The sequence below is a fragment of the Carcharodon carcharias genome, chromosome 7 (genome assembly GCF_017639515.1).
Source record: "Carcharodon carcharias isolate sCarCar2 chromosome 7, sCarCar2.pri, whole genome shotgun sequence".
NCBI lineage: Eukaryota > Metazoa > Chordata > Chondrichthyes > Lamniformes > Lamnidae > Carcharodon > Carcharodon carcharias.
Window position 1 is genome coordinate 125,243,058 of NC_054473.1, and position 24,493 is coordinate 125,267,550.

A 24,493-nucleotide genomic window follows, 5' to 3' on the forward strand; every position below is an offset into this window, starting at 1 on the left:
CTTTCTTGACGATGTAAAAGATGTTTATCAGATTAATGATCGAAAATTGCAGCTGACTTTTGTAATAAACTTTCTATCTTCTGGCTTTCTCCAGCCACGACTGCCCTGTGGGGCCGGTTTAATTTCCGTCCACTGTAGGTCCGCACCGGTTCCTCTATATCATATAAAAACCTTGCAGTTCAACTTCAGTTGGGAATCCTTCCGATTCCTTCATTAGCCCAGAGCTGGGAGCGGATTCAATGGCAGTTCCCACAATCTGCGAAAGCTTAGTGCAGGTTCCTAGCTCAGATAGCGGAGGCATTTCTCACGGCCGGTTCACCATCACCCTAACCGGCGATGAAGAGGACACAAAGAGCATCTATTGCCAGCCCGAGCCCACCTACGACAGCCTGAGCACCAGCAACCTGACCCAAAGCAGCACCTTTAACCTGAGAACCTTCGGCTATAACACCCTCGATGCAGTGCCTAATTATGAGCATTATGTTAACACCCACATGACCGGGCAGGAGAAGAAAAGCAGGCCCACCCTAGCAGACCTCCGTTGCTACATCATGGTAAGCGTCTCCCCAGCTGAGCAACTTCCTGCCCTGCTAAAACCTGTCCATCTCATTTTCTTCAGTCTTGGGTCCGATCTCCGTTCCAAAGTAGATTATCCAAACACTCAGCTGCAGGGTGTTTCTTCAAGACTGTCAACACCTAGTTCATTCTAATTTTCTCCTTTTAATATTTTAAAACGCTTCCTTCAATATTGTTTTCTAATTTTTCAATTCATCTTTAATTCACGAGCTTCAAACTTTTTTGTCCACTTTCTTAAAGCGCACCTTTAAATTGAGGTTTATTTTAAGTTTTTCTGCCCCTCCACTTGGCTTTGGGATCCTTTAACACTCTTCCATCTTCTTTTAAATATATAATTGTGTAAACTGTGACTCTTTTAATCAAATGCTAGTCTTCCAAGCATCAGTCATTCAGATTTCCAGGTCCCGTTATACTCCATTGAAAAGTTATATTTCTAGTGTAGTGCAGACGTCCGAGTTTCACTGGTCAGTTCGCCAATTCTTTTCTGATCATGTAGAGGTGCATGGCTACTGATCTTAGACTGTTATCCAGTGACGGCTGTTGCTTTAAATATGGTTTACAATAGTTTTCTTAAATTTTAAAAACTGTTTCTATATCAATCATCCTAATTCCGGTTTTATTCTGGCGTCTCACCCCAACTCTCTTACCAGCTGCTCGATTCAAACATACCCAGCCCAAACTCCCTCTTCTTTTTACCCAACAGATTGAAGAGCAAAATTATCAGTTTTATCAAAGACAGAATCCTTAGAGAATTGGAACACACGCAACAAACAGAACTTGTGTTAGAAAAAAAAGGAAGATTGATGTTTAAATTTCTGACTGTGGGGAGGGGGCTCTGTGATCTGGTTTCTGGGAAGAATGTAATGTAAACATGGTTCTGACTGTCTGGAAACAAGTTAAGCTTTTTACACTGTAGCCATTATAATTACACTGTAGCCATTATAATGGTCTGCATGCAAATCCTAGAAGTTAGCAGTAATGTCCAGCTCCAACAGCAGAGAACGAGATTCACTGATAGCTTTTGGCAAAGGAAACGGAAAATGGGATCTCCGTGACCATTAAAGAAGTGTTAGCTCTCATAAAATCCAACACTACTAGCACAGATCAGCTAGTCATTGCTGATTTTGTACCTTGCTGTGCACTAACTGGCTGTTGTGTTTGCTTTACAGTAGTGACATTATTTCGAAAGTAATTTATCGGTTGCGAAGCATTTTGGGGACACCTAGGGATGTGAAAGACTATATAAATGCATGTTCTTTCATTTATAAAAAAAAACTTTTAAAAATTCTATAACAAATTGAAAGAAATCCTCTTATTTGAGTTATCTTGCAGATTTCTGATCTAGTGTCACGATAACCAATTAAAGGAAATTTCCAATGAGATATACACTTTCCCATCTTATCGTGCTTCATCTCATTTTAAAGGAATTTTGGTCAACATACTTATTGCAATAAAAACAGAAAATGCTTGAAAAACTTGGGCCTGGCAGCATCTGTGGAGAGAGAAACAGAGTTAATGTTTCAGGCCAATGAACTGAGGAAAGATAGAAATGTAATAGGTTTTGAACAAGAGCAAGGGGAGAGGAAAGGGTTGTGATAAGGGTGGAGGGCAGGAGAGATTAAATGACAAAAGGGTTCATGGTACAAAAGCCAAAGGGAATGGTAATGGGTAAAGTAAAGAAACAAAAGATGTGTCTAGATGAGGTGTGAATGGTTGGAGAGCAGCCGTCCAAATAGCGAGTCAGAGAATGGGTTATGAAGAGAGCCATGAACATGACCTTGACAGGTGGCTGCCTTGTATCTATCCTAGAAACAGACAGTGTGTATTTCTAAGTAAGTTATCATCATATGAACGGAGAGTAATTTGATACCATGAAGTTGTATAAATGAGAGTAAAGTAAAAACAATGTGCTGGAAAACCATAGCAGGTTCAGGAGCAATTTGAAAAGAAACACAATATTTTGGGTTACAACCCTCTCAGGACAGCATTTTTTGGTCATGTTTCTGATTTTCAGCCTTTGCAGCTTTTTTTTTTAATGTATAGGCTGGATGCAGAATTATTTTTTTCAGCAGATTTCTGTGCTTACACTTCTCTACTGAATGTGCACTGTTAATTCATGTTACTGTATTATTGAAGTTATTGTATAATCTTTCAGGATATGGGACAATATCCACCCCCATTGTATGAGAATAGACCTGATGATGAACTTGGCAAAGAAGAAAGGGAGGTACAATTGAATAGCAATAAACTTGCAGAAGAACCTGTCCGATTTGGCTGGATAAAAGGTGTTCTGGTATGTCTAACTTATTTTCTATGCCACTATTGTAGATAAAAAAAAATGCACTGAGGGGTTATCTGTTCTAGAACAATTTTTCTTGACTGCTATTTAGTTTCGTGTGGCCAATATTCCACAACAAGTAATTTCACTGTCTTGATGGCACCAGAGCACATTTTATACAGTTGATAAATGTTACAATGGAATAATCAACCATTACTTAATATGCCCATTAATAGGAGAAATCTGAAAAATTATCTCTAAACTGTAAAAGAAGACAGGATTTTTTGGGGGGGATATCTTTAAACAGGTGTAGATAAAAATTAATGAAGCAGTCCATGCCTGCATGCAGCAAGAACTGGACAACATTCATATTTGGGCTGATAAGTGACAAGTTACATCTGCCCTTGACACTGGGCAGCAATTGACTGATTGTGACACCAGGGAGCCCTAGAAAAAGTGAAGTCAATGGGAATCTGGGAGAGGCTTTCTGCTGGTTTAGAATCATACCTAGCACAAAGGAAGGTAGCTGTGGCTCTTGGTGACCAATCTTCTCAGCCCTAGCTTCAGGAGTTCCTCAGGACAGTGTCCTAGGCCCAACCATGTTCAACTGCTTCATCAATGACTTTCCCTACATCATTAAGTCAAGAGTGGGGATGTTTGCTGGTGATTGCACAGCATTCAGTATCATCCACAACTCCACAGATACTAAAGTGATCTGTGCCTATATGAACATAGGAATATAAGAAATAGGAGCTGGAGTAGGCCATTTGGCCCCTCAATCCTGCTCCACCATTCAAGAGATCATGGTTAATCTGACTGTGGCTTGAACTCCACTACCTGTCTACCCCCCATAACCCTTGACTCCCTTGTAGTTCAAAAATCTGTCTAAAGTAGCCTTGAGTATACTCAATGACCCAGCCTCTATTGCTCTCGGGGGAAGAGAATCCAAAGATTAATGATCCTCTGAGAGAAGAGAGTCCTTTCGATCTTAAATGGGAGAGCCTTTACTTTAAAATGTGCCCCCTAGTTCTAGATTCCCCACAAGGGGAAACGTCTTCTCAGCATCCACCTGGTCAAGCCCCCTCAGAATCTTATGTTTCAATAAGATTGCCTCTCATTCTTCTAAACTCTAATGCTTCTAAACTCAACCTGCTCAACCTTTCCTCATAAGACAACCCCCTCATCCCAGGAATCAGCCCAGTGAACCTTCTCTGAACTGCTTCCAATGCAAGTATATCTTTTAAAAAAGGAAACCAAAACTGCACAGTACTTTAGGTGCAGTCTCACCAATGCCCTGTACAGTTGTAACAAGACTTCATTACTTTCATACTCCATCCTCCTTGCAAGAAAAACCAACATTGCCTTCCTAATTACTTGCCCTACCTGCATGCAAACATTTTGTAAATAATGTACGAGGCTACCCACATCCCTCGATACCATAGCATTCTGTAGTGTCTCTCCATTTAAATAATATTCTGCTTTTTTATGCTTTCTGCTGAAGTTGACAACTTCACATTTTCCCACATTATATTCCACCTGCCAAAATTTGCCCACTCACTTAACCTACCTATATCCCTTTACAGACTCCTTGTAACCTCCACACAATTTGCTTTCCTACCTATCTTTGTATTGTCAGCAATTTGGCTACAGGTTCACCCAGCCCCTTCATCCAAGTCATTAATATAATATATGACATAAATAGTTGAGGCCCCAGCACTGACCCCTGTGGCACCCCATTAGTTACATTTCGCCAATCTAAAAATGATCCATTTATCCTGACTCTGTTTCCTATTAGTTAGCCAGTCCTCCAACCCTATTAATGTTACCCCTAAAAGCATGAGCTCTTATTAAGTAACATTTATGTGGCACCTTATGCAGCAATACCTGGACAACCTTTAGGCTTGGGCTGAAGTGGCAAGTAACATTCATGCCATACAAGTGCAAGGCAATAACTATCTCTGACAAGGGAGAAACTAGCCACCTCCCTTTGACATGCAGAGACATTGCCATTGCGGAGCCTCCCATTATCCACATCCTGGGGGGTTACCATTGACTAGAAATTTAACTAGACCAGCCAGTGGCTACAAGAGCGGGTCAGAGACTTGGAATTTTGCAGCGAATAGCTCATCTGCTGACTCCCCAAGGCCTGTCCACCATCTATAAGGCACAAGTCAGAAGTGTTTTTATTCATTTACGGGATGTGGGCTTTGCTGGCTAGGCCAGCGTTTATTGTCCATCCCTAATTGCCCTCGAGAAGGTGGTGGTGAGCAGGCGTCTTGAACCGCTGCAGTCCATGTGGTGTAGGTACATCCACAGTGCTGTTAGGGAGGGGGTTCCAGGATTTTGACCAAGCGACAATGAAGGAACAGCGAAAAATTTCCAAGTCAGGATGGTGAGTGGCTTGGAGGGGAACTTACAGGTGGTGGCACTCCCATGTATCGGCTGCCCTTGTCCTCCTAGATGGTAGCAGTCGTGGGTTTGGAAGGTACTGCCTAAGGAGCCTTGGTGAGTTCCTGCAGTGCATCTTGTAGATGGTACACAGTTGCCACTGTTTGTCGGTGGTGGAGGGTGTGAATGTTTGTGGAAGGGGTGCCAATCAATGGGGCTGCTTTGTCCTGGATGGTGTCAAGCTTCTTGAGTGTTGTTGGAGCTGCACTCATCCAGGCAAGTAGAGAGTATTCCATCATACTCCTGACTTGTGCATTGTAGATGGTGGACAGGGTTTGGGGAATCAGGAGATGAGTGACTCACCACAGGTTTCCTAGTCTCTGAACTGCTCTTGTAGCCACAGTATTTATACGGCTTATCCAGTTCAATTTCTGATCAATGGTAACCCCTAGGATGTTGATGTTGAGGAGTGTGATGGAATACTCTCCACTTGCCAGAATGAGCGCAGCTCCAACAACATTCAAGCTCAGCACCATCCAGAGCAAAGCAGCCTGCTTTATCGGCACCCCATCCACCACTTTAAACATTTGCCCCATTCAGTGGCAGCAATGTGTACCATCTACAGGATGCACTACAGTAACTCGCCAAGGTTCCTGTGATAGCACCTTCCAAACCAGCGGCCTCTCTCACCTACAAGGGCAACACCAGCATATTCCCCTCGAAGCCACACACCATCCTGACTTGAAACTATATTGCTGCTCCTCCACTTGCTGGATCAACATCCTGGAACCCCCACTCTGCAGCACTGTGGATGTACCTATACCACATGGACTACAGCGGCTCAAGAAGTTGGTTCACTACCACCTGCTCAAGATGGGCAATAAATGCTAGTCTTGCCAGCCACGCAACCATCCCTTGAATGAATAAAACAAAAATTACTTGCCATTCATCAGTTCCAAATCTTTACCCTTGCAAATGTAGGGGATGTCTGAGGGATTTTTTCTTGTCAGTTGTCCCCTCCTTATGCTGAAGAGCCAAGTGTCCTCATGGTGCCTCCCTACAAATTTTGTGTCGTTGGTGGAATAATTTCAGACCAGGCCTCACCACAGTTGAGTATTGGCATGGTGAGTATTCTCAGTGAGCATTTTACTTGTTCTTGGTGTTAGGTCTGTTTTCCCATGTTGATAGAAACCCAATAACTACATTCTTCTCTGATGGCTGCATTTGCTGATGACTCACTGAGCAAATCCACTCTGAATAAATTGCACTCCATTTAGGATTGTGAAATATCCTTTCTCTGAGGCAAGTTGCATACTGAAAATTAATAAAGAAATCAAGTTTGTGAGAGACATATGAGAACAAGAGACATAAGAGAAACAAAGTAGTGGTGAACATTACTTTTAGAACAGGAGGAAGGTATATAGTGTGGTTGCCTAGGGGTCAGTATTTGGATGACTGTTTTTCTTGATCTGTATTAATGACCTGGACTTGCTGTGTAGGACACAATTTCAGATTTTGCAAATGACACTAAACCTGGAAATATTGTGAACTCTGAGGACGATAGCGATAGACTTCCAGGTGATATGGACAGACTGGTGGAATGTGGCAGATGAAATTTAATAGGAGAATTTTGGTAGAATTAATGAGGAGAGGCAATATGAACTAAAGGGTGCAATTCTAAAGGAGGTGCAGGAGCAAAGGGACCTGCAGGTATACCTGTATGTACACAAATCATTGAAGGTGGCAGGGCAGGTTGAGAAAGCGATTAATAAGGCATATGGGCTTAATAAATAGAGGCATTGAGTAAAAAAACAAGGAGGTTATGATAAACCTGTATAAAACATTGGCTCAGCCTCAACTGAAGTATTGTGCCCAATTCTGGGCAACACAGTATAGGAAGGATGTGAAGCCATTGTAGAGGGTGCAGAAAAGCTTTATAGGAATGGTTCTGGGGATTTGAGACTCTAGTTATGAAGATATATTGACAAAGCTGATGCTGTTCTCGTCATTCTTATATTTATTCATTCACGGGACCTGGGTGTTGCTGTTAATTGCCCATCCCTAAATGACCTTGAGAAGGTGGTTGTGGGCCGCCGCCTTAAATCACTGCAGTCCCTGTGGTGTAGGTACACCCACAGTGCTGTTAGGAAGGAAGTTCCAGGATTTTGACCCAACAACAGTGAAGGAATAGCAATATAGCTCGAAGTCAGGATGGTGTGTGGCTTGGAAGAGAACTTGCAGGTGATGGTGCTGCCCTTGTCCTCCAAAGTGGTAAATGTCATTGGTTTGGAAGATGCTGTTGAAGGAGCTTTGGTGAGTTGCTGCAGTGCATCTTGTATGCATTTCTGCTTTGATGGTGGAGGGAGTGAATGTTTAAGGTGATGGATGGGGTGCCACTCAAGTGAGCTGCTTTGTCCTGGATGGTGTTGAGTTTCTGGAGTTGTGTTGGAGCTGTGCTCATTCAGGCAAGTGGAGAGTATTCCATCACACTCCTGACTTCTGCCTTGTAGATGGTGAATAGGCTTTGGGCAGTCGGGAGGGAGTTACTCTCCCCAGAATTCCCAGCCTCTGACCTGCTTGGGTAGCCCCAGTATATATGACTGGTTCCAGTTCTCTTTCTGGTCAGTGGTAATCACAGGATGTTGGCAGTGGGGGATTCAGAGATGGTAATGTCACTGAATGTTATAGGGAAATAGCTAGATTTTCTCATGCTGTAGATGGTCATTGCCTGGCAATTATGTGGCGTGAGTGTTACTTGCCACTAATCAGCCCAAGCCTGAATGTTGTCCAGGTCTTGCTGCATATAGACACGGACTGCTTCAGTATCTAAGGAATTGCAAATGGTGCTCAACATTGTGCAATTATCAGTGAACATCCCTACTTCTGACCTTATGATGGAGGAAAAGTCATTAATGAACTATCTGAAGATGGTTTGGCCCAGGACAGTACCCTGAGGAACTCATGCAGCAATGCCTTCGGACTGAGATGATTGACCTCCTGGGTTTGGCTCCAATCAGTGGAGAGTTTTCCCCTGCTGATTCCTATTGATTTCAGTTCTGCTAAAGTTCCTTGATGCCACACTCGGTCAAATGCTACCTTGATGTTAAAGACAGTCACTCTCACCTCACTTCTTGAGTTCCACTCTTTGGAGAAGAGAAGTTTGAGAGGATATTTGATAGAGATGTTCAAAATCCTGTGCGGTCTGTAAAGAGTGGAGAGAGAGAGAGAGAGAAACTGTCCTCATTGGTGGAAGGGTTGAGAACCTGAGTTCTCAAACAATGTTCCAAAGAAGAGTCATATTGGACCTGAAACGTTAACTCTGCTTCTCTCTCCACAGATGCTGCCAGACCTGCTGAGTTTTTCCAGCACTTTATGTTTTTATTTGAGAACTAGAGGACACTGATTTAAGGTGATTGGCAAAAGAAACATCAGCAGCATGAAAAGCTATTTTATGTAGCGAATGGTTAGAGAATACACTGCCTAGGTGTTTGATGCAGGTAGATTCAAATGTGGCTTTTAAAATGGAATAGGATAAATATCTGAAGAGAAATTTACAGGGTTACGGGAAAAGGCAGGGAAGTGGGATCAGCTAGGTAGCTCTTATAGAGTTGCATGGAGAGGGCCATTATATGATTCAATAATTCAAAGAGCTTTACACTGAAATCAGTTATCCACTAAAGGAGGCTTCTCCTTTAATAGGTGATGCCTTCCTTAACACATGCAATGTAATTATTGTTTGTTTTTCCATTTACCCAGATTCGATGCATGTTAAATATCTGGGGAGTTATTTTGTATTTGCGATTGTCATGGATTACTGCACAGGCTGGAATAGGTAAGGGTACATTTGTGAACTTCAAAATATGTAATATTTCGGTGTTCATTATAAAGCAGTTAACTGTATGAAAATTTGAATTTACTGTACCAATGAAGAAAAAGATTAAAACAATACAGCTTGGTGAGCAGTATTTTAGTACGTAAAAAAATTAAAGAGAAGAAATCTGAAGTAAGTATTGTGATGTGAGCACTACATATGCTGAGTATAATTCACTTTATACACAAAACATTGTAAAAAGAATGTCCTCCTGGAAAGCCAGTGGGTAAACAAATTAGGTGGTGCACCACTGAGCTAGTAATGATCCCTGCTCTTTGAGTTAGCTAACTTTAGCCTCCGTGACCTCGCACTTAGTAGGGAAAAATCAGTCAGGATCTGCTCTACTGATTATAGTTTAGAAACTGCACAGATAAAATATGCATATCTTTGGAGAAGGCAGGGCAGGAATGAGCTCAGCTGTCATTTCCCTGCATACACTGGTTTTAAATGGTTTTTGCAATGACAAAAATGGATGTAGCTATTTTTACCAACTTTAAGGCTACCTCACTATAGCTATGTTATTGTGTATTTAGCTCCAAGTATAAGACATGTGCTAAAAACGCAATAGTGGTGCAAGTGGAAAATGTCATTTAGATAAGATTTAAAGGGACAGTTAAGAGGTGTATGATAATCAGTTGATAAAAGCCTGAATCCATTAGCAATTTTTGCCAGGGCTGTAAGGAAAGTTAAGAAGTGACTGGAGAAAATGAGGAGAAAAGAAAAAATGCAGGCAAGTGACATAGCCCTCAAACAGTGAGTCAGGTGCTAGTGCTGCATGAGGCTGTAGCTTAGGAGGGTTATTCTCTGTGCCACTCTATGGCATCCTTCTCATGGATTGATATTGCAGCATTCTTTCAAGGAATTGGAACCTAGTTTCAGGTTGCTTTGCTGCATGGCAGCTGCATTTGGTTCTCTAATGACCTGGGCATGCAGAGACGATGCTGGGTTTGTAAGGACCTGCCCTATGTTAAGAGGGCATGGATGTGGTTAATCAGGGTATGTTGGTTGTTGGCCACTCTACCACAGCGGCTTTTTGACAGGCGAGGTAGAATTATCCATGCCTAACAAAGCCATTGTATTTTTGTCAGAGCTCCTTCACCTCAAAAGCTCCACCCTCTTCGAGGAGAAACCCACCGTTACCTACTCTGGCCAACTAGAGATGGACAATAAATGCATCTTGTCAGGACTGTTCACATGCTGAGTACAAGCTTTTTAAAAAAAAAGACAGAGCAAAAGTTGGGAGACACAGGGTCATGGCCATCTCCAAGACAACCCATGTCATTATATTGTAGACAAGGGGGTTAACGTCAGTTGTTTTGTCAAAAACGATCTCCTAACCACTTCTCACATCCTGCTTCCATGCTGTGCCCAAAACAGCAAGAAGCTGATCACTGAATCAGAAACCTTCATCTATTTTAGTTGTTATATCGGCTGCTGGGGCTCCTGTTTGTTTCACATTCCCTGTTTAATTTACAGCATTTATTGCTATTTAAGTCAACTGAATTGCAATGTAAATAGCTCTGCATTGCCACAATTTATGATGCTAGCTTTCCTGCATCCTACACAGCCTTTCGTAAATTAGCTGTTTAGTTTGAATGAATAATCTAATCTTGCATTGGATCGAAAGGGTTTTTATTCCTTCTTGTTCTGTCGTTGGGTTAAAATTCATGTGGCCTCATCACAGCTTTTTTGAAGATTGATGAGAATTTTTATTTTCTTATTGATATCGGTAGAAATCCATGGACATAAGTATTTCTTGTAAGAAATACCTTACATAGAATTTACAGCATAGAAACAGGCCATTCTGCCCAACTGGTCTGTGCTGAAACTTCTACCATCTTACTTCATTTTACCCAATCAGCCTCCTCCGCGGCTGTGACTCAATATTGGATAATAACTTGCGTATAAAACAAGAGCTTAATATATTAGCCTCGGCACAAAATTAAGATATTGTTTTGTACCCAAAATTTTGTAGTGTGGAGTGATCTCTCTTACAATAGTTCACATTTCTCACACACTCAGTTGGGGAATCAGTCAAAGCATGCACTGAGCATTTATGGGCCTGATGACCTTTTCTCATTCTAGATACATAGTCACATAAACATTGAAGTACGAAATACTGAGTATATCCCAGTAGTGGTGAAAACACTAATAATTTTGGTTTTGTTCACTTCCATTACAGCATTAACATGGTTAATCATTATCATGTCCGTAATTGTAACCAGCATTACAGGTCTGTCCATATCAGCAATATCTACAAATGGCAAAGTCAAATCAGGTATTCTTTGGTTCTTGTTTCCTCACATTACTTACTACTGTTTCATTCAGCTGAGCCTTGCATTGTCTATGTCTGTTCATTCGAACTTGAAGTTAACATAGGCCAGCAAGGAAAGGAGTTGATGGGTGAGTAAGATTTATTGCGGGATAGGGTATGGACAGAAGAGTTTTGATTAAGCTGAAGTTTATGCAAGATTTATGATGGGAAACCATTTTAATAGTTAAAGGCATGGATGAGAGTATCACTGGCAGTTGTGTCAAGTCATGTCTCAGTTGATAGCACTCTCAGCTCTGAGCCTCAAGGTTCTGGGTTAAGTCCCACTTCAGGCTTGAGCACAAAAATCAATCCTGACACTCCAGTGCAGTACTGAGGGAGTACTGCACTGTCAGAGGTGCTGGCTTTGGATGAGAAATTGAACAGAGGCCACATCTGCCTGCAGATTGGATGTTAAAGATCCTATGGCACTATTTTGAAGAAGAGTGGAGGAGTTCTCCCCCACTGTTCCTGGTCAATATTTATCCCGCAATCAACATCACAAAATCAGATTAGCTGATTGTGACCATGTTGCTGTTTATGGGAGTTTGCTGTGCTCAACTTGGCTGCTACATTTCCTACATTTTAGCAGTGACTACACTTCAAAAACATTTCATTGGCTATAAAGCACTTTGAAAATTGCTATAAGACCATAAGACATAAAAACAGAAGTAGGTCATTTGACCCATTGAGTCTGCTCTGCCATTCAATGAGATCATGGCTGATCTGATAGACCTCAACTCCACTTTCCTACCTTTTCCCCCATAACCCTTGATTCCCTTACTGATTAAAAATCTGTCTTATCTCAGCCTTTTATCCAGGGTGCTATAGTTGACCATGTCAAAGGCTACAGAGAAATTGAGAAGAATGAGATGGGATAAGATACCAAAGTAATACTCTGTGAATGACATTTTTGACTTTGGTTAGGGGCAATTTTGTGCTGTGGTTAGGATGGAAACGTGATTGGAGGGATTAAAGCAAAGAGTTACAGGACAAATGGGCACAGATTTAGGAAGTAACAATATTTCCAAGGATTTTGAAGAGAAAAGATAAGTTGGTGATGGGTCCTTTGTCTATTTGCAAAGACAAAGGGGTTGAGGGTAGTTTTATTGAGACATAGGGGCAGCAGTGATAGTTGTGGAGTGAGTTGGGCAATACCGATAAGAGGGAATTATTTACAATGTCAGCTAGCATGGGTTGGTGAAGGGGAGAGGGCTGAGGAGGTGGCATGGAGAGAAATAGATGGTCAGCAAAGGCTGGGTCTCAAGGACAAGATGAGCTTGGAGAGAGTATTGGGTGGGGCATTGAGCCTATAAAGCCAAACATTCAGAGCAGTGGTGGCTTGGGGGAGTGGGGGCAGGTGGGGTGGTGGGTGGCGGGCGAGCAGATGGAGATGGTGGCGATTAAATCTGGCTTCACTAGAACATGTTTTATAAAAGGTCCAAACAACCCATCCTGTCTTACATAAATATGAGGCGTAACCAGCTTTTTCTTGTTCCAATTGCATTTGGCAAGATTTCTCTTTCTTGAACTGAAAAATAAGAAAGGAACACATTGTAGACAGGGCCAGCAGAAGTGAAACAAATTGCAGCTCCTGGTTAAATTAAACACAAGACTCGGTGTAACTAGTCCAAATCACAAACAGAGGGCATTTGCTAACATTTCCCCAAGACTAAATCAGTAATTGTAGGGAATCTATTTTTTGAATCAGACCCCGTTGAAGAGTCCTTTGTTTTTGTACTGTACATTTTCACAGCCTGTGCTTACAGTAAACTGGCTTTCATTCCTGTGTTGTTGTTCAGGTGGTACATATTTCCTCATCTCTCGGAGCCTTGGACCGGAGCTTGGAGGTTCCATCGGTCTCATCTTTGCTTTTGCAAATGCGGTTGCAGTTTCTATGCATACTGTTGGCTTTGCTGAGACCGTGAGAGACCTGCTCATTGTAAGTTAGATTAATTTCAAATTATTGTCACAGTATCTTTTTGCAAGAGCCGTGAATACCAATCAATGTCTTGTTAAGGTTCATTCTCAAGAATGCTCAAGCACAGTGTGACACCGATTGATAGGATGCTGGTCAGCATTCATGATTCCCACGTCAGGTTCCAAATTTTCCACCATAGACAGTTCCTAAGTGAAGTCCTGGCACTCCCTCAAAGGTGAGGTGTAAGGAATATCATTGGACCAAACACTTTATTAAAATTGCACATCTTATTTCTTAAGAGTCTTTTTGTTGGTTATGGATGCAGGGATTGCCCTGCCTCATAGCCATTCTTTTGCCAGAAAACAACAGGAGGAGATGGAATGATGGTAAATTTCATCTTTGTCAACATTTCAGAGCTATCTGGGTTATGAATGAAACCCTTGAGACATATTGAACAGAGAGGCTGTCCGAGGTCACAGGTCAAGGGCAGATCAGCTCCAAGCAGTCTCAAGTTTCTGTCATGAGTGCACTGGTATTAACTTGATAACCTGCAACATTCCAGCACATTCCTTAATTTGCAAAGATTATCCAGAATTAAAGGGTTGGTGGCAACAAGAATAACAAATCTCTGTATACTCAACAACAAAGTGAGATGCTTGCAGAATCCTTGACTATGAATGAATCAAAAATCTAATAAATGAGTTAATCTTTTAAAACGAACTATATTAAAGTCTAATTCACAAAATAATGAAGTAGCTGCCTTATCTGTTTAATTTGATTTGTCAATTTATTTCTTATCAATCGCTATATAAGTCACAAAATGCTGACTAGTTTGGAAATTCATCATTATCTGGTGCCAGCGATTATCCAAAAATCATATAAAATAATGTGTGCTTCAGACAAGCCCCAATGATTAGCTTAACGACCAGTTTTCTGAACCTGTCAGTACTAGCCTTTGCATAACAGCAGTTTTCAGAGTGAGATGACAAACGTTGACAATAAGTTTGATGAGTATGATTTTTAACTGGTCTGTTTCTGCATTATTTTTCTAATAGAGTTCATTGTTAGAATCACAAACATTCAATGACTTTGTCAGTACAACATCATATGTGAATATGTCTATGATCTGTTTGTGATTGGCCTATTTACCCCACAGGATGAAACCAATCTGAATTTGGCCAATTGTGGTCACAAGATCAATGTTGAGCTTAACCTGTTGCAAAAAGCATTTTACAGGACTATGCTATTCCTGGGTGAGTGGATCCTAATGCCTCTGCTGTTAGCAGCCCCAAGAGTAGCTTTTCTGATGAGGAAGAAAGTTTTTTTTATTCATTCACAGGATGTGGGCTTCGATGGCTACGCCAGCATTTATTGTCCATTCCTAATTACCCTTGCGAAGGTGATGGTGAGTTACCTTCTTGAACTGCTGCAGCCCATGTGGTGTAGGTTAACCCACAGCGCTGTTAGGAAGGGAGTTCCAGGATCTTGACCCAGCGACAGTGAAGGAACGATGATATATTTCCAAGTCAGGATGGTGAGTGACTTGGAGGGGCGGTGTTCCCATCTATCTGCTGCCCCTGTCCTTCTAAATGGTAGTGGTCTTTGGTTTAGAAGGTGCTGTCGAAGAAGCCTTGTTGAATTCCTGCAGTGCATCTTGTAGATGGTGTAACTGCTGCCACTGTGCATGTATGTATAATAACAATATGTTCATTGGAGCTGTGTAGTTCCAGTAGCCTTCAAGATCCAAATTCATATTCTCATTTTTGTTGTGATTTAATGTGATTTCATGCAGAACTCCTGTTAATCTACGTACATTAACATTTCCACAGGAGTACAATGCAACAATTGTGGATCCCACAAATGATATCCGGATTATTGGAGTCATAACAGTAACGGTGCTACTTGGGATTTCACTAGCTGGAATGGAATGGGAAGCAAAGGTAGAGCCACAGAAGCTGTAAAATTACATAAAATTTGAGTCTTTGTATTCAATTCAAGAAGTGTTGGGATCCACCTTAATTTTACTTTAATTTTGCAGACTCTGGTAGTATTTACCAATAATTTGTGCTTGATTTTTAATATACTCTTTCCTATTTATGTCACCCACTCCCATGCACCATACCGTACCCCCCATGTTTTGGGTGGTAAGCAAATGTTCCCGCTATCCTTGCAGCTTCCTAGCAGGCTGTGATGAGATAGGTGAAAGACCTCTGTTGTGACTGATCCATTTCAAATTTTCTTCCCTCTCTACAAAAAAATTCTTGAGCAATGCTTGACAATTTCCCTGGCAGAATTCAGGAACCTTACTTTTGTGGGATCACAATTGCAAACCCTGGTCCAACAACAGTATAGTATGACCCTTGGAGCCAGCAACCAGTGCAAAGTGCCAAAACACTAAGATGACCAATGTTGGTTTAAATTATAATTGATATCAAGTACTACTTGTGTAAATGTCCTCCCATTGCAAGCTTAGAGACCATGGACATTGCCAGTTTGATGCTAGAAATACGTGGAGTATTACTTCTGAATTTTAGGGATAACAGCATTAGTTTTACCGGTATAGGTGAGCAATAGGAATGTGATAGAAGCATCTCACAGAATCAGAGAGATATCTTCCCTTTCATCCATATGCATCCCTACCCTTTGTAAACTTAGTTTGACTTGAATCCAAAAGTTGTTGCTGATCTGGTGGGTAGGACAGAAGGGATTCTTGAGCTCCTAGGGATAGAACAAAATCTATTACTGGACTAAACTCAGCAGGGTTATTACTCTTGGCATGACACAATATGCATTTATAAAGTGTGTTTAATGTTTAAAAAAAATTCCAAGGTGCTTCACACAGGAGAAGAGTAGGGAGGTGATAGTCAAAGTTGCAGGTTTTGAGAAGGTTTATCATATTGTGGTTGAGGAACAAGGTCTGAGTATTTAGGGAAAGAATTCTACAGAGCAGATCCAAGATGTTAGAATGTTTGAAGGCCTCGCCAGCTGTGGTGGGACACCATAAACACGGTTATTCATTGAACCTTATTTTCAGATTCTGTTCTTTTTTTTTCTCAAGTAAGATACAATACACGAAAATAAAAATATTTTTGTAACTCTGTATATCTCATTATTCTTATCAGAGCTGCTAGATGCAGTCTGTGTTGAAGCAATAGATTTCACCTAGGGAGGGAAAGGAAGTGATAAGAAAGGAAGTTGACGTTTCGAGTCCTCATTACCCTTCAACAGAACTAAGTAAAAATAGGAAAGGGGTGAAATATAAGCTGGTTTGAGGGGATAGTGGGGAGAAGGGGGGGTGGGGGGGGGGTGGGGGGGGGGATAGTGGGGAGAAGGAGGGGCTCGTTGTTGGGACAAGCAAGCAGTGATAGGAGGAGATGACCAAAAGGTGTCACAGACAAAAGAACAAAGAGGTGTTGAAGGTGGTGATATTATCTAAAAGAATGTGCTAATTAAGAGTAGAGAGCAGGACAAGCAAGGTAGCTCTAATGGGGGTGGGGTGAAATATATGATGGGTGGAATACATTGAAAAATAATGGAAATAGGTGGGAAAAGAAAAATCTATATAAATTATTGGAAAAAACAAAAAGGAGGGGGAAGAAATGGAAAGGGGGTAGGGATGGAGGAGGGAGTTCAAGATCTAAAATTATTAAACTCAATATTCAGTCCAGAAGGCTGTAAAGTGCCTAGTCAGAAGATGAGGTGCTGTTCCTCCAGTTTGCATTGAGCTTCACTGGAACAATGCAGCAAGGTCTACTGCATTCGTTGCTCCCAATGCGATTTCCTCTACATTGGAGAGACTAAATGCAGACTGGGTGACTGCTTTGCAGAACACCTTCAGTCTGTCTGCAAGCATTACCCAGACCTCCCTGTCGCTTGCCATTTTAACACTCCACCCTGCTCTCTTGTCCACATTCTGTCCTTGGCTTGCTGCATTGTTCCAGTGAAGCTCAACGCAAACGAGGAACAGCACCTCATCTTCCGACTAGGCCCTTTACAGTCTTCCCACCTATTTCCATTATTTTTAAGTGTATTCCACCCATCGTTTATTTCACCCCACCCCCACTAGAGCTACCTTGCTTGTCCTGCTCTCCACTCTTAATTAGCACATTCTTTTAGATAATATCACCACCTTCAACACCTCTTTGTTCTTTTGTCTGTGACATCTTTTGGTTATCTGCTCCTATCACTGCTTGCTTGTCCCAACAACCGCCACCCCCCACCCCCCCCTTAAACCAGCTTATATTTCACCCCTTTCCTACTTTTACTTAGTTCTATTGAAGAGTCACGAGGACTCGAAACGTCAACTTTGCTCTTCTCCGCCGAAGCTGCCAGACCTGCTGAGTTTTTCCAGGTATTTCTGTTTTTGTTTTGGATTTCCAGCATCCACAGTTTTTTGTTTTTATTTTTGATAACTTAGCATTGTTTGATTCCTCTACGTAGTTGACTCTCCATCCCATCGTATCAGTGGTCTTGTAAAGACCCAATGGATCCACTTAGTGGTAAGCAGTTTGCATGGAAAATAACAGAAATAAACAGGGGCAGAAAGAAACAATGCTGTGATTTTCCAGTGTTTTCTGCTGCAAAGGATACCCTTTTTTTTCTTTTTGACAGGCACAGGTTGGCTTCTTCTTTGTGATCATGGTTTCCTTTGCAAACTACATCGTGGGCACTATTATCCCAGCTTCAAAAGAAAAACAAGCCAAAGGCTTCTTTAGTTATAGAGGTGAGTACTTATGTTTCTTACCTTATTTTCCAGCTACATTTTCTTAATGCCAAAGCACTTTTAATTATTTCCTCTAAATAAAACTGGTCAATTTATTGAGGAGCCTTGTGGCACAATGGAGAACAGACCTCTCCTCCCCATTGTTTGGCAGATTTAGTGTTCAATGTGGAAGGTTATAACTGACCTCCATGCCCTGGATTAGGGAATGGGAAAATCAGAGCTGTTTCCTGCTCCTAACTGCTGTTTAATGACCTCTGCTGGAAAATGGGAACACATGGCTATTTGGCTATTGATTGAGGACAGGTTTGAGTTTGATTCCGCAGGGACGAATACTCTGGCAATGTCACTATCTAAGCTTAAATTTCAGGAATTGCCAGTTGGGCAGCCTGAATCCATGAAACATTACTTCAACATGGATAGGTACCTTTGAGAGAGGAGAGGAGAGGCATGGTGAGGGGTTAACAGTATAACTTTTTACGGTTTTAATTTAAATCTTCTATTCTTACACTAGAAAACCCTTTGATGAATTTGACTGAAATCAAATACAATATTAAACACAATTCTCTCTATTCACTCCTCATGTGAAAGAGAAAACAAGAGGCACTGCAGAATAAAGCAGTGTTGACCAATATAAGAAACATTGTTGCTTGTTAAAATGTTTTTCTATCAAGATGCATTAAATGAATAGTCTGCTATGCATTGTTGTCACATTAATAACTTCAAGCTATAGCAGCCAAGTTTGCTTAGATTGTTTTACAATTGATTGCAGCACAGCACCTATAGCCTGATCATGTATTTGTTGGATGCATGTGTATGGTGAATGGTTTAGTTCATGCAATGGTGCCCAACCCCACAGTTCACTCTGGTGCTGATTTTGCTTTACAGCTGATATATTTGCCCAAAACTTTTTGCCTAACTGGCGAGGTGATGATGCATCGTTCTTTGGCATGTTTTCCATTTTCTTTCCCTCTGCAACTGGCATCCTGGCAGGTGCAAACATCTCTGGTGACTTGAAGGTAATGAAAACACTGAATGAATACATAAATCCATGAATATCTTTTCTTTTCATTTCAATGCTGTGAAGTCAGTGCAGGTATAAATCAAGGAACTCCCACTTGCACTTGTAGCAATGCCTTCACATACATTCCCAACTATAGGAAAATATATTTAGTAGGAGATGATAATGTTAAATGATCCATGAATGAAGGGGCGTATTTCAGGCTTTTGTGTTTTAAAAGAAGCTGTAATAATTTTAATTAACAAATGTTCCCAAGTATTATGAAGGAAGATAACGGTGCATTTTAATAGTACTTTTTTTCTTGTTATTTGTTTTTTGGTTAAACTTCTGGGTCAGAAGTGGCAAAGACCAGGTATTTGTGTAGAATCTTCCCCCTGTATCACGTAACAAGACAACATGATTAGGTCCTGACATATACTTGAGAATGTAATTTGTTAATATTACTGGAGAGCAAATGAGGGGTTTATAAAGCTGTCGATCAATTTATTTCCAAGTTTATTTGTTTCACTTTATCAAGTGATGAATGCTAATGTGGAAAATGAAATTCTCTTGTCCCTCTATGCCAGTATTAAAAACTCCATCAATTAGTTTTGAATTTGGGGCAATGCTTAAATTGGATGGGTCACCTGAGCTGATCAAAATTGGGGGTGTAAAATATGTCTTCATTGAATGAACAAAGTTTTTGGGAGAGTAGCACTAAAGGGGATGAAAGGTTTGGGAAGTCAAAGTTGGAGATGAGGTTCATTGGAAGCATGAGAGAATCAATCTTTTACCTGGTCTTACCCTAGCTCCTCAAACTAGAAACCAAGTTCAAGTCTAACTCTAATTGTAATGGGAAAATTATGCCTTTGTTCTGAAATTTTCATCTGGCCTAGGACTGACTATCTCAATCAAAATATTCACTCCATTTTGGAAATATAAGAAGTTGATGTAAAGCTCATGAAGCCTGTTCTTACCTGACTCAATAAACACAGCCAGGCTGGGTGACTTTAACTCTTAGAACGTAGAGCTTAAAAGAAGTTTAGGAGTTGGTAAAAGTAGTTTGGCCAAAGGAGCATGTTCCTTTTTGGTTGATATCAACCTCCTCATCTCACCTTTTTAAGACATCGCTTGCTCTTCCGCCAGAAGCATGTTTAGTTGTTTCTTCAATTGGCCATTTTGTGGTAGTCCTTTTTTCAGCTCCATAAAACTAAGTCAGAAGCTAGTATACTCCAGGTACTAGGAAAGATGGAATCTGTGCTCTTAATATTGCTGTCTTTAGATGGTTAGGGAAATCACTCTAACTTGTATATGACTTTATGATCAACATCAGAATTGAATACCAGGAAGATATATGATTTACATTCTGTACACGAAAAATTAATTAGGTCAAAAGAACAAATAATGGGTTTACTCCCTCAACTGTGGCTGCAGTGTGCACCATATACAAGATACATTCCAGCAATGCCTCTTTGACAGCACCTCCCAAACCTGTGACCTTTACCAGGAAGGGCAAGGGCATCAGATGCAAGGGAGCATCATTCCAAGTTTCCCTCCAAGTCACATACTAACCTGACTTAGAAATATATCTCCATTCTTTCACTGCTGCTAGTTAAAAATCTTAGAACTTCCTATCTAATAGCGTTAGAGTATCTTACAGAGACTCCAGCAGTTCAAGAAGGCCGTAGTGCATCACCTTTTCAAGAGCAATAAATGCTGGCTTTGCCAATGATGCCCAGATCCCAGAAGTGAATAATAGAAGAAATGGGAAATTAAATACCTATGACTATTAACTCATCAGGTGAATGTCTTATTCTGACTGTAGTTAGTAACCTCCTTATGTATTGATGCCCTCATTCCTATTGCATTGCACTTACAGGATCCTGCTATATCCATTCCGAAGGGAACCTTGTCGGCCATTTTTTGGACAGCCTTTTCCTACCTTGTAATCACTGCTACCATTGGTAAGTTATACAGAGCAATTACTATTTATCACTACTACATTGCTAAGCAGCTCTACAAGTCTCTCCTGACCTATAAAAATAATATAACCTACCCTTTCGGCTTTAATGTTGCTTATTCAAATAATTCGTTTCCAGGTTGCTGTGTTTACCTCGCTTAATTCAAATTATGGATAATTCAATTCTTTTAGTGTAAAAACAAATTTGAATTATTAGGTATAAATTGGATATCATTGCCATTTATCAAGTGCTTATCCCTAATAGCAAGCAATAGTCATCAATATAAGAAAAAGGTTATATTTACTTAGCTCCCATAAATATCTCCAATCACTTCACATACAATTAATTACATTTACAGTGCGGAGTTTCTGTTTGTGAGCAAGCAGCTATTTTGCACATAAATCTCTCAAACAGCAATTGGTTCAATGATTAGCTTATCCACCTTCATTGTATGGGTTAAGGCAAAAATGTTGGCCAGATCACTGGGAAACCTCACTGCATTTAGTGCAAAAAGAACCTTTATGCCCAGATGAATGTGCAGACAAGGCCTCCATTTAACATTTTAATCAAAAATTGGCTTCTCCAATGATGCAGAGAGTAGGGCTTGAATCTACTAACTTAGAGATAAGAATGTTATCAATTAAACTAAACTAGCACAAACCTAGAAAAGATCAACTGATATGAGTATAGGAACACTTAACATGTTTACGGTAATATTTCTTTGTTGAAAGTTTTAGCAAGTATTAACCTGTTGAAATAAATTTACACGTTAAAATAATGGGTAAAAGAATGTTACACAAATGCATTCAGCTCTGATGCATGAGGAAAGCAATTTGAAACATTTTGTTTCTCAGAATGGAATATTCCCAGTCTTACACCATGCTATACACCTAATCAACAGTTAAAGCTAAATAAATGTTTTAAGGTTAGTGTTGCACATTTTATAAGAAAGAAAGGCAGCATAACACAACAATGGCCCAGATCTTCCGATCTCCGGATGGTCAGAGACCGGACGTATCCGAAAGAGCCCTCGAAAGTCTCAGCACAAGGACTCCTGAGACTTGCCTGAGAAATTTGAATTCTGATGGGCAATTCCCTTACTCCCCGGGACCCTCTGAAAAAAAACTCCAACTCTGAGACAGTTCCAACTTGTTTACCTGGATAATTACTCAGGAAATGTTAGACAGAAAATAAATCTAGTTAACTCCTGGGTAACTGAACTTCCCAATCACTCTCACTAACCAACCCCTGACTCACCAACCAACAAGACCCTGCCCCCCAACCCGACCTGACCAGCTCCCAACCTGACAACCTCTCCCAACCCGACCTGACAACTCCTCCCAACCCAATCAGATTACCCCCTAAACCAGAGATAAAAATGAAAAATTGCGGATGCTGGAAATCCAAAACAAAAACAGAATTACCTGGAAAAACTCAGCAGGTCTGGCAGCATCGGCGGAGAAGAAAAGAGTTGACGTTTCGAGTCCTCATGACCCTTCAACAGGACTGAATTTTCTTTACAAGGAGAGGGAAATATAGGCTGGTTTAAGGTGGTGGGGGGGGGGGGGTTGTTGTTGTAGGGACAAGCAAGCAGTGGTAGGAGCAGATCATCAAAAGATGTCACACAAAAGAACAAAAGAACACAGGTGTTGAAGTTGGTGATATTATCTAAACGAATGTGCTAATTAGGAATGGATGGTACGGCACTCAAGGTATAGCTCTAGTGGGGGTGGGGGAGCATAAAAGATTTAAAAATAATGGAAATAGGTGGGAAAAGAAAAATCTATATAAATTATTGGGGGAAAAAAAACAAAAGGAAAGGGGAAGAAACAGAAAGGAGGTGGGGATGGAGGAGGTGGTAATGGAGGAGGGAGCTCAAGACCTAAAGTTGTTGAATTCAATATTCAGTCCAGAAGGCTGTAAAGTGCCTAGTCAGAAGATGAGTTGCTGTTCCTCCAGTTTGCGGTGGGCTTCACTGGAAGAATGCAGCAGGCCAAGGACAGACATGTGGGCAAGAGAGCAGGGTGGAGTGTTAAAATGGCAAGCGACAGGGAGGTTTGGGTCATTCTTGTGGACAGACCACAGGTGTTCTGCAAAGCGGTCGCCCAGTTTACGTTTGGTCTCTCCAATGAAGAGGAGACCGCATTGGGAGCAACGAATACAGTAGACTAAGTTGGGGGAAATGCAAGTGAAATGCTGCTTCACTTGAAAGGAGTGTTTGGGCCCTTGGACAGTGAGTAGAGAGGAAGTGAAGGGGCAGGTGTTATATCTTTTGCATGGGCATGGGGAGGTGCCATAGGTGGGGGTTGAGGAGTAGGGGGTGATGGAGGTGTGGACCAAGGTGTCCCGGAGGGAACAATCCCTACGGAATGCCGACAGGGGGGTGAAGGGAAGGTGTGTTTGGTGGTGGCAACATGTTGGAGTTGGCGGAAATGGCGGAGGATGATCCTTTGAATGCGGAGGCTGGTGGGGTGATAAGTGAGGACAAGGGGGACCCTATCATGTTTCTGGGAGGGAGAAGGCGTGAGGGCGGATGTGCGGGAGATGGGCCGGACACAGTTGAGGGCCCTGTCAACGACCGTGGGTGGAAAACCTCGGTTAAGGAAGAAGGAGGACATGTCAGAGGAACTGTTTTTGAAGGTAGCATCATCAGAACAGATGCAACGGAGGCGAAGGAACTGAGAGAATGGGATGGAGTCCTTACAGGAAGCGGGGTGTGAGGAACTGTAGTCGAGGTAGCTGTGGGAGTCGGTAGGCTTGTAATGGATATTGGTGGACAGTCTATCACCAGAGATTGAGACAGCGAGGTCAAGGAAGGGAAGGGAAGTGTCAGAGATGGACCACGTGAAAATGATGGAGGGGTGGAGGTTGGAAGCAAAATTAATAAATTTTTCCAAGTCCCGACGAGAGCACAAAGCAGCACCGAAGTAATCATCGATGTACCGGAGAAAGAGTTGTGGAAGGGGGCTGGAGTAGGACTGGAACAAGGAATGTTCCACATACCCCATAAAGAGACAGGCATAGCTGGGGCCTATGCGGGTACCCATAGCCACACCTTCTATTTGGAGGAAGTGAGAGGAGTTGAAGGAGAAATTGTTCAGTGTGAGAACGAGTTCAGCCAGAAGGAGGAGAGTAGTGGTGGATGGGGATTGTTCGGGCCTCTGTTCAAGGAGGAAGCTAAGGGCCCTCAGACCATCCTGGTGGGGGATGGAGGTGTAGAGGGATTGGACGTCCATGGTGAAGAGAAAGCGGTTGGGGCCAGGTAACTGGAAATTGTTGATGTGACGTAAGATGTCAGAGGAATCACGGATGTAAGTGGGAAGGGACTGGACAAGGGGAGAGAGAAGGGAGTCAAGATAACGAGAAATGAGTTCCGTGGGGCAGGAGCAAGCTGACACGATCGGTCTACCAGGGCAGTTCTGTTTGTGGATTTTGGGTAGGAGGTAGAAGCGGGCCATCCGAGGTTG

The 24,493-nt window shown here is 41.6% G+C and overlaps 1 protein-coding gene across 1 annotated transcript in view; it reads left to right on the plus strand.

The window, feature by feature from the left end:
• Positions 1 to 239: 239 nt before the first annotated feature.
• The window catches only part of slc12a3 (solute carrier family 12 member 3), a 57,705-nt gene continuing 33,451 nt past the window's right edge, over positions 240 to 24,493 (plus strand). The window contains exons 1-9 of the mRNA XM_041191291.1: positions 240 to 554; positions 2,732 to 2,869; positions 8,999 to 9,074; positions 11,296 to 11,391; positions 13,227 to 13,366; positions 15,175 to 15,285; positions 17,957 to 18,068; positions 18,954 to 19,084; positions 20,945 to 21,029. Of these exons, the coding sequence (XP_041047225.1) occupies positions 240 to 554; positions 2,732 to 2,869; positions 8,999 to 9,074; positions 11,296 to 11,391; positions 13,227 to 13,366; positions 15,175 to 15,285; positions 17,957 to 18,068; positions 18,954 to 19,084; positions 20,945 to 21,029 (1,204 nt within the window). The remainder of the gene's footprint in view (positions 555 to 2,731; positions 2,870 to 8,998; positions 9,075 to 11,295; positions 11,392 to 13,226; positions 13,367 to 15,174; positions 15,286 to 17,956; positions 18,069 to 18,953; positions 19,085 to 20,944; positions 21,030 to 24,493) is intronic.